Source organism: Sciurus carolinensis, chromosome 14 (genome assembly GCF_902686445.1).
Source record: "Sciurus carolinensis chromosome 14, mSciCar1.2, whole genome shotgun sequence".
NCBI classification, from domain to species: domain Eukaryota; kingdom Metazoa; phylum Chordata; class Mammalia; order Rodentia; family Sciuridae; genus Sciurus; species Sciurus carolinensis.
Window position 1 is genome coordinate 67,721,131 of NC_062226.1, and position 16,232 is coordinate 67,737,362.

Genomic DNA, 16,232 nt, shown 5'->3' on the forward strand with positions numbered 1-16,232 from the left:
GGCTAGTGCAACCCAGGACAAAAGTGCAAATGACAGGCATGGAGTGGCATGAGTCCAAGGCAGAGGAGAGGATAAGGAAGGAGAAGAGGAAGGGAGGAAGGAAGGGTGGGGAGAAGGAGGCAAGGAAGGAAAGAGGAACAAAGAGAGGAGAAGAGCAACATGAAGCCTGTGGACCTGGGGGCCTAGAGCTCAGGGACCTCTGAGAGGCTGAGGGGACAGTGCCAAGTGAACTCCAGGGAATAAAGTTGGCTCCCTCCCTTAAACAATAGTTTTTACAAGAAAAATTACACAGCACGATCCTCCTGCAATGTATCTCCAAGGGAGAAAACAGACACACATACTCAATGATCTGCTTAGCATCCTTCTCCGAAACTTCTTCACTATTTGGATCCAGAAGGATTTTCTCTTCAGTTTCCTGCCTACTGGACTCTTCTTCCTCATCCTGGGAAAGGAATGAAGATATGAGGGAAAACTACATTTTATGACTGGCATTTTCTGAAAAGAGATATAGCATCCAACTTCACAAATGAACCCAGTAAAGACAGCAAAGAGAGGATGTAAATTTAACATCTACTTACCAGGCAACTCACCAGTCCATTGCTGTTTAGAGCACTGGATGAGAAAATGAGGAGCCCCTGGGGACACTAGACCCTTGCTCCCAAGATTAAACATGTAAAAATCATGCCAGGAATTTGCATATCTGTCGTTTGGTTATCAGAGAGCCCTGTGCACCATATCTGCTACACCCCTCTCTCCAAAGGCAGGCTTCAGACATCTTAATATCCTCCTTCTCCTACAAATGCTCCCTCTGAAAATGCCTACAGGCCCCCCAAGTGCTCAGTGTAGAAAAACACTGCTTTATGTTGCTCTTCACATCACACATTTCTGAGTATTCAAACTTCTTTTAATCCTTCTATTTGCAATTATTAAAATTTCATAACTGACCTAACAAATACCTTTATTATTTCTTAATTTCTATTCAAAGTACCCATTTTATATACTACACATATTAAGAATTCCTTCCAATAGACTGAGAAATGTGCTTCTCTTTAGCTAACAAGTATATCCAAGATTCAAACAAAAATCACACTTAGAAATACAGAGGATCAATAAACTCATTAAGCCAAGCCCATGTTGCTCTTTTTATCTAAGTTTTCAGATTTACACCTTCAAATGGACTCTAAGGCTCATGAACTTAGAAATTTTTAGGCAATTAACTCTCAGTGTGAACCACTCAGAAGCATGGGACTGCCCTTCCCAATGTAATCCATTGTCAATTCTTCCCTAAAGACCTTTCTACCATCTCCAGTTTAATGCCCACTTCTCTTTTCTTGGTCCCAAATGAGTTTAGAAATAACTGAGCTTCCCCATCAGGCAGGAGCCCCAGGAGATCGGTGTGCCACTAGGCATGTACCATCAGAGCTTTGCACATGTGTAGCTATGACATTCACCTGAAAGTCAACCCTAGAGGAAGAAGGGACAGAAGCACTTAGGGTCTGGACCTCCATTAAGGAAAAACTTTCCTCCCTTATTGACAGTAAACCCCAGACACAGATACACACATACCTCCTCTTCATAGTCAGAATCGCTCTCTTCACTGTCCGATCTAGGGGCAACTTCGTAACTAAGGAAAGGAGTAGAGAAGAGGATGGGACTTAGTTCTTCAAAATGTGAAACAACAGACACACATGACTTAAGGAGCATGTTCTGTGTATAGGTGATAAATGCAGAAAACAACTTCCACTGTGTCAGCAAGGCCACATTGTTTTAGTTTTAGGACTTTACAAGGGACATTAAAATCTCAGAAGTCCAAAGAACACCAGCAATGCTGTTTTCATGCCGTACCCAGGATTCATTTCCAACCAGGCATCCAGCTGACTTGCTTTGGGTGCTTCTGGTCCAAAAAGAACTTTGCCAGTTTCTGTGTGAGTCACTTTGACAGGCAGGTCGCTCATCTGACTGCTCTCATCTATGGGCTAGACAGGGGGGAAAAAATCATGTCACCGCTGGATGTTAAGATACCCTCTCAGTTCTGTGCTGGACATTTCTCAGTCATTTGGCTGCCCAGCATATGAAACCTTTCCTGGTGTTTTGAAATTTTGCTACCTAGGTGGGAAGTGAGAGGTCACCATCCACTAAAGAAACTGATAATGCCGGCTCCCTGGAAGCTAAGGTACAAACAGGCACTTACCGACGCTCTGAGTTAGGAGCTAGCAGTTCAAGGGAGTGGGGACCAACAGGTGCACCAGAAGAAGGTAGATCATAGTGGCAGCAACGTCAGTGAAGTGGCATGGGCTGAGACAAGCTCCTGCTCCCAACAGCAGCCATGTCTTCACCAGACTACTTGTACAGTACCGTACTGGGTGGAGTTCTGGGTCTGACTCTCCAGTATTTCTGGAGATCTCATTAGTTACCAATGTTCTCCTATAGGTTAAGAATCCCTAATCTAAAAATCAAAATCCAAAGCTTTTTTAGTCTGACATGACATGACACACACAAGTAGAAAATTCCACAAGTCATCTCATGGAATGGGTCACAGTCAAAACACAGGTGGACTAAAAATATCATGCAAAATTACCTTTGGGCTATGTGTGTAAGCTTTATATGGAACATAAAGGAAATGCATGTTTAGCATTGGGTCCTATCCCAAAGATAATCCCATTGTGTATACACAAATTATCCCAAAACCCCCCAAAAAATCCAAAATCTGAAACATTTCTGGTCTTAAGCATTTAGGATAAGGGATACTCAACCTATATTATATTCCCTTTTAACCTAAAGTAGGCAGAGTTGATCTGGAACTAACACCATCTCAACCAACAGTAACCAGGTAACTATAGTAAAGTCTTAGTTTCAAAGACTCAGGAAAGAAAAGGTACTACAATCCATGCTGTAGCTGGACTGGCTTCTGCAGAACCAGTGTTCTTTATCCAAAACCAAAACAACAGGTGTCTAACTCAACCACTGTGTGATAAGAAAAAGGCCTGATTATTTACAACCTGGTGAACTGATGAAGGCAAAGCTGAAGTTCATTACTAAGCTCTGAAAAACGGCTTCCTCAGACAATTAAAAGAATAAATGAAATTGCAGAAGTTGTACTTAACCTACTCAAGAACAAATTGTCTTAAAAGGCCCCCAAAATGGAGCAATCCTATACAAATTCATGCTACTGATGGGTGACCAACTTCTAGGAGCAGAATCCCAGGTAAGATGCTTGGAAATACTTGATTTGTGAGTGCTTCAAGTTACCTTCTTCCTCAAGAGCAATAAAATGAATTAGGCAAGTCATTATTTCAAAGAATTTTTCTGAAGGTATTCTTAATTGGTTTTGTGGTCAAATAAATAAAGGAAACACTATCAGCTGTAATTAGGATTACTGTATAATTTACTATTCCAATTAAGCAAAAATGATAGGAAAAATAGCATGCTGAAGGTTACCTACTACATCTTATAGGCTATGGCCAAAAAAGAAAAAAAACAAAACAAAACCAATATTTCTTCCCCCTACTCCCTCAACAAAGCACTGTCAGAATAAAAAAAAAAAATTAGCAACTGTCCACAAAAACAACCTTAAAAGAAGTAAAAGCTTATTGCAGATTGTTCTTTTCCCTTTCACATGGGCTAACAGGGTGGTTTGGGCACCATTACTTTGCATGGCAACATGATGCTTTTTCCTCATTAATGTAAAAGGTCATCCATACCCTCACAAGATAAAGAAGGAAATCTACCACTTGCTATCATTTCCCTTGGAAAAAAAATCATATCTGGAACTATTTTAATAGAGTTGGCTTTATTGCTAATGTCATGCCTCAAAGAAAATTGGAAATAACTGCGGCTGGAATTAGAACTTTGGCAAAAAGCACTGAAGGAGCACAGAAGAGTAATGAGAGCATTACTTCACAACAAACTGAGCGAGATGTCCACTTTGCAAACTTCAGCAAACAGAAATCACATGTGTTAAAAATAAACGCAGGGGGAAAGGTATATGTCGCAGATCAAAGATCAGTAGGTAATACTTCCAAGAGATAACAAAAGAAAGAGCATGATGACACTACATATTAAATTTCTCGTGTGCTTATTAATTACAGACATGCAGCATACTCAGGTAAGGCAAGCTGGAGTCGAACCTAAGTACTCTGATATATAGTATTCTTCCCTCCTAGCAGCCCACTGGGAGTTTCTTACACCTTAGACATTTATCCTGATCCTTTCTTCCCTTGTGATGGATTATAGTGGTTAGGCAACATTTATTTTCAAGATTTCTGCAAAGAAGAACCTTTTTCCTGCACCTAGGCTGTGTGAGCTCTCAACAGGACTCATGTGCACAGTGAGTCTAGAATGGGAAGGGGTTTTCCAAGCCCAACCCTCCAAACAGGCTGATCAAGGTGTGAGAGGGAAGAAGGTGGTTTGAAACAAACTTCCTTCCTGCTCTGCCCAGGGGATGTGCTTCCTCATTGTGAAACACTGGCAACAGATCCTTGAGTTTTTCAGAAAAAAAAAAAAAAAAAAAAAAAACAATAAATAAATAACTATATCCTTCTGATCCAAGAGAATATTGGAAATACTAGGAAATAAAATTGAAGACCATGTTCATGTATTTACACTCATGAGCTCTACTCTAAGCCTTCAGAATTGTCAAAAAATAAGCTAAACAAATACATTAACTGTTCAATTTATATATTTTTATAATTTCAAATCAGTCATAAACTAGGGAAACTGGGTCCTATTTTATGCTTCTGAATTACCTACTGAGCAAATGCAATTACAGAAGCATGTATGATCATATCATTCTGCACATTCATAAACATGACTATCTGTATACAGAAAATTTTGAAGTGGTCCACAAGAAACTTGGTTATCAGTTGATGGGCAGTCAGAGATGGAAGCAGATTACTTTTCACTGTATCCCTTTTACAGCATTCTGATTTTCTACTATATAGTATTGTTTTTACTTAAAAACAATTAGCTGAGTAAAAATAAAATTCATATACACACAGAATGGTGCTGCACTGTATAAGAGGGACTCCATTCAGCAGAGCCTGGTTGCAATGGGGGCAATTTCTCTTACCTCTCCATCTGGTCCAAGGGCAGACTCCCCACCCTCTGCATTCTCTTCAGCCTTCTGCAAAACAACAACGTCAAATGTTATGTGTAAATCAAGAGGACAGGACAGGACTTCAAGACAATTCTTTGGTACATATCAGTATTTCATTATGGCCCATCATCATCCAACAAAGCTTATGTGTGAATGTCTTTTTATTTCTCTTTGCTATCACAGACAAAGCACAAAGCAGGCATTGTACTAGCAACTGGCAGAGAGTCATTTAAAGCCAGATGTGATTCAAGGCCAGCACACTAGAGATTTGTGGATTGCATCTTTAGAGACCCAAAGAGTGTAAGACATGGCAGCACTAAGACAGCAGTAAGGACAAGAAACTTCCTTCTTGTGTTTGGCACTGTGGAGACAAATCCTGACATCATTAGCCCTGCTTTCCTATTCCCTAAGCAAGTTTTCATCAGCCATGAAGAACAGCATTCTAAAAATGTCCATCAAGTCATTGATGGGCTGCTCCTGGGTCATAAAAATATAAAATAATACAAATTTCCATGAGTTTCCTGGGTGTTTTTCATTTTACCTATTTGGCTTTCATAATACATAGCATTTCAACAGTGTGTATATAAGGAAACTGGATACAGATACTGCGCACTCATGAAAAATTCTGTCATCTACCATTTCTTAAATATTTCAATATCTTAGTCCATTAACCTCTTGTGCCTCAAAGACAACTAAATGAGTAGTAAGATTATGTCACCTTTTGTACAGACCCAAGAGAGCTCATCTGAAATATATACAAAACAGTCTGAAACTTCTTCCATTTATAATAACCTCTCTGACAAGTGAAAATATTTTATGTCACCTTTACAGAATCTTTATAGTTATTACTGAAAAGTGATATTATTTCTGTTATACAATGAGAGGGGGAAAAAAACTTCAGTCATTTCCTTTGTCAAGATATTGAAGAAAATGAGCTTTCCTCCCTTGGGCTCTTTAGTTAATTAAAAATATATACAATGATATGGAATCAATATTAACTCAACTTCACTTACTTAAGACATTGATTCTATTAATACATCTCTGCCTCCCATGAAAATAATTCAATAGTATCCTGACAAAACAACTTTTATGAAATTGTTCAATGTTTAAAATCTAGCCTTTTGTCCATACTGAAAAAGGACAGTTTCATAAATGTTTAAAATTTCTGAAGTTCTTTTATAAAACAGTTCCCTTGCCAAATATCCAAGGCATAGGCATACAACAATGTAGTTTCTACCAAAGTGTTTGGTTATGACAGTCCAAGAACTTAGTTTCCTTATGCCACCCTGAAGCAAAAATATTTTCAGTTTCAAAAGGAATGATTTGAAGAGCACCAGGTCCTGCGTCTAAGGCTAGAGATGCAGCGAACAATGGCAGAGCCCCTCCCTTAGCAAAGAAACCATCCTGCCTCCAGCCACTGAAGGACCGCTTTTTGGAATTCTCAGGCACTGCACTCAGGGGATGATTTTAATTAATGGGAGAAAGTCAATTAATCCCACCATTCTTTCCATACAAACCAGAAATAAGCTGCAAATTTGGCCAACAAAGAAAATCTAATGAGACAATGAAAAAGTCAATTTCAAATATCTAGCAAGTAGAACTGGCTCACCATTTCAATGAATAGTACATTTAAAAGCTTGAAACTGTAAATGAATAGGAGCAAAACTATTCTGAAGATACTTTCCTATGAATATACTATGGACTAGCCAGTGTTATCTAAAAACTCCTTCATAATCACACCCTTTCAGTACATAGAGTCCCCTAAACTATTTTTAAAATTTCTATTAGATATCAGATGCAAAGGCAAAGCACTATTAGATTCAAACCTCCTGGTTCTGGAATTAGGCAACCTAAGTGTGAATCCCAGCCCTGGGCTAAGTGCAAAAAACCTTTGCTGTGTGATCCTAAGCAAATCTGTTTCTCTTTGTGTCTGGTTCCCTCTTGTGTGAAATAGGGATGGTAAGAGATCCAGGGCTGCTGCAGGGCCAGATCACTGTTTCAATATGTACAATTCAAAGTTCTACCTAAAATATGCTGAAAGTGTCCATCTCTACAATATAACCAAGTCAAGAGCAGTGCAAGGCGATTCTTTCATGTCCATAATTAACAGTATCTCTAGTGTTGTCTAAAAAGTGCCTCACAAGACTACAGGTTTGGGACTTCTATTTGTTTTGCTTACTGAGGCATTCTCACACCTTAAAGAGCTGTGCTTAGCACTTAAAAGTCACAAAATAAATAGTGAGGGAATGCAGAAATTAACAAAAGCACCAAGAACAGCACCTTCCATTTAGCTCATACTCCCTCAATTACTATCATTTAAATCAGCCACCAATAGATTTGTAAGTCATAAAATAGTTAAGAAAACACACACACACACACACACACACACACACACACACACACAATTTGTCACTGAATGGGGGCTCTGTGTGACCTCTCTCCTGCATGCCCTGTCCTTAGACTACTTTTGCCACATTGTTATAAGAGACAGAAGCCAGGTGGTGCTCTACTCCACGATGTCCCTTCTCCCAGGATGGGCTCTTTTCAGTTTGGTGAGGCTCTCTGGTTCGTGTACTTTCATAAATCCATGTTCTCACATTAAACGGATGCTTCATTCCAAAATGAAAAGCAAAGCAAAACTAAGCCAAAACCCTCCCCTATTTAAATTTCTATCCAAGAGATTGTGACTGGTGCTACTATATGAGTTAACTTTGGACACTCTCCAAGCCCCTGGTGAAGTGGCCTAACATGACAATGGCAGCAGCTACTGTATCCCCTGCCACCTGACGGATTTTCAAAGTTATCTGCAGCATGAAATCACAAACACAGGCTCTTAATATTGCTGGCTGATGCCTAGGCTTACATTCATTGACTAAAACTACCAAAATAAAACACTGCACTTCATTCATTAATCAAGCCTGCACTGGCTTCTTCCTGTCTACATAAAGTTTAGAACTAATTATGCTTCTGTAGGGAGGGAAGAGTCTAATTAACCTAGTCATGTGAAGAGACAGTATGATACAAAATACTCATAACTAAAGATAACTCGTTACTAAAAGTCACTCAAACTAAAGACTTGAGTTCCCAATTTCCAAGGTCGGTGTCAATTCCCATCCTCCACTTAGGAATGTTTACGAACAAAGCTATGGTCAGGCTACTCATCTTCCACACAGAAGGTGTATAAAATAATGAGCAACAGAGCTGCAGAGAGAAAGAAATCCCTAACTATGAAAATCCTGTGTAAGCTGAACTCAAGAAGAGGACTTCGGTGGGGCACTTTATTTAGTTTTACCATAGCACAGGGGCTACAAAGAGTCTCATTTTGTAAAGAAACAGTTTTATGTCGAATATTTTACAATGCATTATAAAGCGAATGCATTTTATCCCCCAGCAGGTATTGTTACAATATGCTGAAACAACACTCAGACGTGCTGGCATCTTAAGGACTCATTCTGCTTTGCTGGAAACCTAAGCTTTCAGGAACCACTTGGGTTATTTTTACTGTCATTTAAGTGGAGCTGTGAGCATTAAGATAGGTGATCAGGCAATAAAAAAATGCCCAGGATTATCAAATTAACAGGCATTTGCACATCACTTGGGTTGTATCTTAAAGAAAAAAACCAATTGGAACATTTTGACTCCACTAACTGGTTGATCCAGTTACATAGGACTTTGATCCAAACTTCTGGTTTCACCCATTTGACATTAAACTAATCATATAAATCTAATCATTGTGGCACTGTGTCCACCTACTCTTATAATAGTCCTTACACCCAAATGGGCAGAACTGCTTACAACCTTTTCACTTAAGAAAATCTTACAGGTAAAAGCTGCAATAAACCATACAATCTTTGGGGAAGATGGAAGAAATTTCAGAATTCAGAACAATCAGAAAATAACTAATTAAAAACAAAGATCTCACCAACATTACTAATTTTGTATTTGATGCTCTTTTCACCATAAATTATGCCAACTGGCTTTTCTGATTTTTTTACATATCCACAAAGGTTGAAAAAGACATTTCCTATCACTATATTGAACAATACAGCACGTCAAGAGGGTTCTCCCTCCAAGACAATGGTCCTGAGCTTTACTTAAAATAGCAATCAATGAAAGAGAAAGAGAGAACAAAAGAACTTAGAAAAAAACATCACAATGTAAGAGATCTCTAGCACAGTGTAATCCCATGGGTTCTCTGAGCACATGCCCATTAGTATCTTGGATTTTCAAGAAATGTCACAAATAAATAACAACAACATAGTTCTGCTGGTATCCATCCCAATGAACGATGTGGAAGGGAGAATTACATATTTATTTTTGGCTTGATGTCAAATAGCTCTGGAAGCAAAACCCCTGAAATGGCTAGACTTCTAAGCAGTAGACAGGGGTACCCTCTAGCATAAGCTTTTGACCAGGTTAGGCAAAAATATATCCTAAAGCACTGTGAGAAATACCTCATTACCACCAAGAGTGATTCTAAATTAGAGGCCATGTAATTAGCAAATTCTCTTTGTAGGAATTGGGGAGCCCGGTTGTAAGTAGAGTCCACCAAAAATAACAAATCCTCATTTTTCTTCTCATGCACCAAGAGTCACAGACTCTGTCATTGTCCTAAAAGACATCCTTACATTAATATCCAATTGCTCCTCATTTAGGAACAAATGATGGCATTTGTATATTCAAAAATATGTAAATTCATTTACATATTACAAAAAATATGCAGTCGCCAAACCAAAAAGTATTTCATTTTCAAAAACTACAATCACATTTCAACTACATGATCCTACTTTATATCACAGGATTCTTGGTACGACGTCTAATGTTTACTGAGCATTTATTATGTACCAGGAAGTATTCTAAATGCTTTAGATAAACTTTCCCATGTAATTCTCACAACAAATCTGTTGGGTAGATAACTGTTCCTATCACCCTCTTAACAGATCAAGAGTCTGAAGTACTGTGTAATACATCTTTTAATAAAATATCTTATAAGGGAAAATAGCAAATTAATATGCATATTTTTCTTATGCAGTTATGAATTTAAATGATTCAGGCTAACATGATGGGAACACTCATCCAATTTACTCATAAGATCATGTTCAATCCTATTTGCATAGACCTGGTAGCTTTACCTAGCTCCTCCTCTCTTATCCTGTCATCACCCTCTGGATGTTAGAGAACAAGCGAAGCAGAGAACAGAGACCTCGATGAGGTCATGCTACTGGCACATAACAGCACGTTCACCCCAATACACTGCAGAGACTGGTTCCACAAAATTTTGTATTTCAATACTTTTTAAAAATTATTCCTCTTCTGACCCTTAAGTAGATACATATATTTAGCTTACTTCTTTTTCTTCCATTTCAAGAGCAATAATGAAAGACCAGGCTGAGAATGAGAAGTTTCAAAAATGATTTATAAATATATACTATACATAAAGGCCCCTAATGGTGAGAAGAGAAAATTAAACAAGGTCATGACAGGTTAAAGGAAATCCATCTTTTTATTCAAGAGTGACAGTAAACAGAATATATTCCCCAAGAAAGACAAAGGCCTCCTCTGTTATGTAGGGCTTTATTTATTTATTTTTTTTTTAAAGAAAAACCATATACTAGTTTACCACTGAAATGTCAAGGTTGACCGTGTTCATCTTCAATGGTACAATTCTTACAGTTGTCTATCTTAGTTGTCCTTCAAGTGTTGTGGCCAGTGCAGGGCTATTACTTCACTGAGTAATGCAGATTTTCTCAAAACAAAGGTGTACTGATGCCTTTTTTAATTTTTAAAAACATGATCAGCAGAGCATAATATTAAATGTTGTGGGAAAATGCCAAAGGGGACAGCATGGAATTCCTAAGCTTATGTTTCCTCCACCAGAGGAGCTGGAACAAGCAGCTCTCAATCACTCCCCCTATTGGAAGGGAGAAGAACTACAGGTAATCCAAAGTTAAATAATTTGATTTTGAAAGCATACTTTTCCTGTTTTTGCACTTGAATAAAGGTGCATCTGGAACTGGGTAACTCGTTTTGAACTAAGTCTTAAAGCCCCATCAAAGAGACAGGAAATGGGAAAGGCTAGGAATAATCTTGGTTCCTTCCTTCCTTCTTTTTTCCTTCTTTATCCCATTTCTGGTAAGATAGTCCAGGAGGGAAATACAGCCTCTCCTCCATTGTAGTCTTGCTAAGGGCCTAGTGCTGATGTGGTAGGTGTCCTGAGCAACATGATGGGAAGAAGCTGATGACAAAGTAAAATTTCTCCCTGTTGACCACGTGAAGTGACTAAACAGGAGAATGCAGGGATCTTCACAAGGTAGACTGTATCTGTCTGCCCAGAAAGCAGATCCCACCTCTAATTGGACTCCCAGTTTCCCTTCACAGCATTCACCACAGTTTATAATCATATATTTGGGTGAGAGTTTCATTAGTTATCTATCTGCTCTGCTTTTCTCTTTAGCACATTACCTAAGCTCATAGCAAGTATTCAGTTAATAGTTGTCGAGTGAAAGCATACAATGGAAAGAACAAGTGATACTAATAAACTTGAGGGCAAGAATTTGGAAGGAGAGTGCCAAGAGACAGATTCTCTAGGCTGTGCTATGAGAAATATTGTAACAAGTCCCCACTCTGCACAGATCAACACAAAAACATAGGCATAATCAATGACATTCAATTATCCATCTTTCTTTGCCCATGATGATAAGACTACCTAATACCATGGGCAAGAAACTATTATTTATAAACTAGGAGCTCGAATCTGGACCATTAGCTTTTACTACTTCACAAAGAAATATAGGAAGTGAACTTGAATACCAAAAACACTACTGACAGTGACAACCTCTGAGAAACACGACCTTACATTAGGAAAAACTAAAACAGGGTCCACTCATGAAATATTATAGACTTGTATCTTGTTTCCCTGTGTTCCCTTCACCAACTCTGACATTGTCTTTTTAAGTCAGAAATTTGGGAGCTGGAATTTTGCAAAGTCTCTGAGGCTGCATTGACAAGAAAATGAGGTATTCCTCACCAACAAAATGTCTAAATCCAAACCCTGAGTCATCCCTCGTTCATCTTCAAAATAAGGTAAGCTATTTTACATTAAAGAAATCAGGGTCGAGAAGGCACCTTCTCAATCATTTATTCCTCCTCCTTAATTATGAAACAGGTATGCGAATTCAGGAGCCATGAAATTAATTATTTTTTGAAAAACATTTTGTTCAATTATTCAGTGTAGAGAATAAATGATTAAGTGCTACCAACCCTCAATCTTCACAATTCCGACAAAGACTTTCTGGTGATGTTTGTTCCTGGCCTAATCAGAATTTATCATGAAAACAAAATACAGTCATCCCTCAGCATCCATGGGGGATCTGTTCCAGAACTCCTGTGGACACCAACCTCTGAGGATGCTCAAGTTTCTTGTATAAAATGACAGAGCATTATGCATGTAACCTACACATATCCTCCTACATACTTTAAATCATCTCTAGATTACATAGATGCCTGTCCAATGTGTTATGTAAGTAGTTGTTATACTGTATTGTTTATGAAATAGTGACAAGAAAAAAAAGACAGAATTTTTTAAAATATTTTTGATCCTAAGTTGGTTAAGTTCATGGATGCTGTATCCACAGATATAGAGGGTTGATCATCAACCAAGAACTAGCTAGGTTACTGGACTATTTGAATTTTAAAGAAAGCTGAATTTACAGGTGTATACTCAGCAAGTCACTCCTGAATTGAGATGTAACAACTGAAGAACAGAGATTCTAAATGTTACCCATCATTTCTCATCATAATTAGGTTATATTTTACATAGGACTATTTTTTTTCCCTCTAACTACCTAAAACCTTTATCTGCACACTTACCTTACTGCAGCACCAGGGCAGCAGAACTGAATGAGCAATTTTGTCATCATCATCGGTCCAAATAGGCTGAAATTTGTTCCAAAAGTATCCTAAAAGCTATCTCATACATCTTCCTTTGGCTTATTTCAATCTGTATATTCCATTTTCTTCTTAATTTTCATTCCAGTTTCTTAACTCAGTAGTCTCCTACCACATAGGCATTAAACTTAAGCAAACACTTATCTCTGTTTTTATTCCTCCTATCAGTTGTATGTGCTTAATTTAAAATATTATACTGTATTAAACAACGGAAATAGAGACTATTAGTTTGGCAGAGTACATCCTGTTCAACATACCCTTATCTTCAATACCTTGTCTACTGCCATGCCAATTTATGCAATTGTTGCCATTCAATAATCCAAACCTTCCAGTAGTATAGGAAGTGGTGCTTCATAAAGAGCAATACTCAACCTAGTACCTGCCTGTAGAGCAGGGGCTCAGTCATCAACACTAGGACACTCACCTTCTTCTTCCTCCTCCTCTTCTTCTTCTCTTTGGCTGCTTGTGCTTGTTTATGCTCCCAAACTAGGTTGGTCAGATTGGCCACATATTCATCTGTCTGCTGCAAAAGGTAAGCTAAGCGCCGGTCTTTCTTCTGATCAATCAGTTTCCTATAGCCCTCTTCATCTTCAGCCTATCATGCAAAGGAGAGAGTGATGACTCACGGTACATGTTTGCTGAAAACTCCATTTTATGCCCTTCTCGCCTGCTGACACTGAACTCTGGTGGTGAGTGGAACAAACTAGATGAGCCAGGTTGCACAAGCCATCACACAGAGTCTGGGGCCAGACAAATGCACAGACATGCAACACCTGTGTCCAGGGACTGTGGGGTTCACAGCAGAGTCAGGGTACAAAGCCCCACTGTGTGTGGTGCTATCCGCAGTTGAAGTCAGCTCTTTGTTCTGTTTCTTTAACCATACAAAAATAATTAAAATTTCACAATTCCCCTCTGAAGTCTATTTTTAACTTCATATTTCAGAAAATTTTAAGTATAATAAAAGCTGGATAGCATGGTACAATCTCTTACATAACTAACACCGAGCAACAAAAATTAATTCATGGTGACTCCTGTTCCTCTGCTACCCTTCCCCAACTCCTTCCCTTTATCCCAAACTGGATTATTTTGAAGCAAATTCAGATATAAGATCCTTTCATTCATAAATATTTCAGTAAGATAAGGAATCAGGTAGGCTTTTAACAAATAATTTCTTATACTTAGAAACAACTCTTTTTTTTTGGCATTAGAAACATTGCAGATAATAGAAAAGATCAAATGTTGAGAATTTTTTGTCAGAGATCTGCACTGTGTTATGGGCCTAGGTGACTGGAGACAAGTCATTTAGCACCTGAAGTCTGGTACTGCTGAGCGATAAAACAGATACAATCATTTCCACTTCCACCTCCCATTAAGCAACATTATGAGGTTAAACAGAATAAAACTCTGATGTACTCTGAGCCATTTAGAGAGAAATCTTTTTTATACATCCCAATTAAAGGACACTCTAAAATATTTTTCTCACGTGATGCCTAGACAAAAGAAGCAGGCTACAAAATTTTTAAGAGGTAACTGCATCACAGAAAAACTAGGGTCTTCAGTGCGAGGATGTCACTCCAGCATTTGCCCGAGTGACAGCAGCTTCATCACTCAGTCTGGCGGCTGTCTGCCCCATGAATGAGCGTGAACCTCAAATGCTATTATAACTCTAATTGCTTTTGGTTATGGTTGATCTCACTTGAAGAAAGAGTGATAAAAAACTTCAGTTTCTCTATTATCTGTATATTCCATCATTTAATTGCAAAAATTAATGATTTGCAAATGCCTAATCATTAGTGTCAAACCAATCTGTTACTGAAGTTCTAATATAGTTTCACTTCAGTTGAATCAGACAAATTTGACTGCTGACTGCTCCAATTACTATAAAATGGACTCCCTAGCTAGTGAGAAATCTCTTGGACAGTCCCCTCCCTACCCAAAATGGAGAGGCAGGCAGGATATGACTGTAGGATTTAGGAACACCTGGAACCCTTTTAAAACATAGTGTTTACTTTACGGAATCCAAGAACAATTAATGAAAATAAAATGTAGACTGTAACACCAGCCAGGAAGATAGTGTCACTTAGAATTTCCCCGGTACATAACTATGGGTTGAGGGTTTACCTTCACCCACTCAGGCATTATGTCCTAGAGAGACCTGCAGGTCTCCTATCATCAGCACAGACTGCTCACACTTTTCTAAAATCCACAGTGTGCTTTGTCCAATTTCAGAAATAAATAGCCAATAAAACCAAATACTCCAACGATATAAAGCTATCCCTTCAGTGTTTATAGATCCACTAAAAACTAACAGTGTACATGTAATGATCCATGAATAGCCCTTGAGAATAAGGCAGCTGCCACAAAAATGCAACATCTCAAAATTAACTTAAAAATCACATTTTACACTGTTAAAGAATAATTTCTGATAAACACCAAGAGGCTCCAAAAACAGGACCTTCTTAGATTCAAAGATATGACTTAATAAACTATTCATTCCAAAAAATTTGGTCATTTGTACAGGCTAGGGCTGTAACTCAGTGGTAGAGCTTGTTTAGCATGTACAAGGCCCTGGGTTTGATCCTCCAATAGTACACACACACACACACACACACACGCACACATGCACACACACAAGGACAAAGGGACTTAGCCATTCATCTCATAGAAGTCATGTTTTTGGAAGAAATGCATTTACCCTTCTTCCAGATCTAGTTATCAAACTTCAGCAAAACACAGTCCCTGCCTTTATGTGAGTGAGAAGCTACAGTCTCTACAGCAACGTTACAACACCACATTCATCAGGTATGGCCCCAGATCTATGGCATGTATAGGAAAGAGAAGACACTCATAGTCCATCCTCCAGAGAAACTTTTTAACATGTTTGATAAGCAGCTTTCATTTCTCCTGTCTTATTTCATATTCTCAGTGCAGAGGGGTGTGAACCTAGCCACCTGCTGGGCTCCTGCAGGGGCCCCCTTACCATCAGTCTCCGCATCCTCTCCTTTTCGATCCGCTCTGTCTCCTTCTTCTGCTCCCTTTCAGTGTTGGCATGCCAAGTTGCCACTGCTTTGGAAAGCTTCTGGATCTTCCCAGCCACAGAACGATGATATTCCTTAAAATCTTTTGCATGTTGCAAAATACTGTTTAGGTATTCCTAAAGGATTCACAAGGGGGAGAAAAGGATGCCTGA

At 38.6% G+C, this 16,232-nt stretch overlaps 1 protein-coding gene across 7 annotated transcripts in view; it reads right to left on the reverse strand.

Moving 5' to 3' along the window:
- Smarca2 (SWI/SNF related, matrix associated, actin dependent regulator of chromatin, subfamily a, member 2) overlaps positions 1 to 16,232 on the reverse strand; it is a 164,217-nt gene that overhangs the window by 105,036 nt on the left and 42,949 nt on the right. For all 7 annotated transcript variants that reach the window (XM_047525129.1, XM_047525132.1, XM_047525131.1 and 4 more), the window contains 6 exons: positions 16,023 to 16,196; positions 13,467 to 13,637; positions 5,069 to 5,122; positions 1,846 to 1,976; positions 1,567 to 1,624; positions 342 to 442 (listed from right to left, as the gene is read on the reverse strand). In XM_047525129.1, coding sequence (XP_047381085.1) covers positions 342 to 442; positions 1,567 to 1,624; positions 1,846 to 1,976; positions 5,069 to 5,122; positions 13,467 to 13,637; positions 16,023 to 16,196 — 689 coding nt within the window. The remainder of the gene's footprint in view (positions 1 to 341; positions 443 to 1,566; positions 1,625 to 1,845; positions 1,977 to 5,068; positions 5,123 to 13,466; positions 13,638 to 16,022; positions 16,197 to 16,232) is intronic.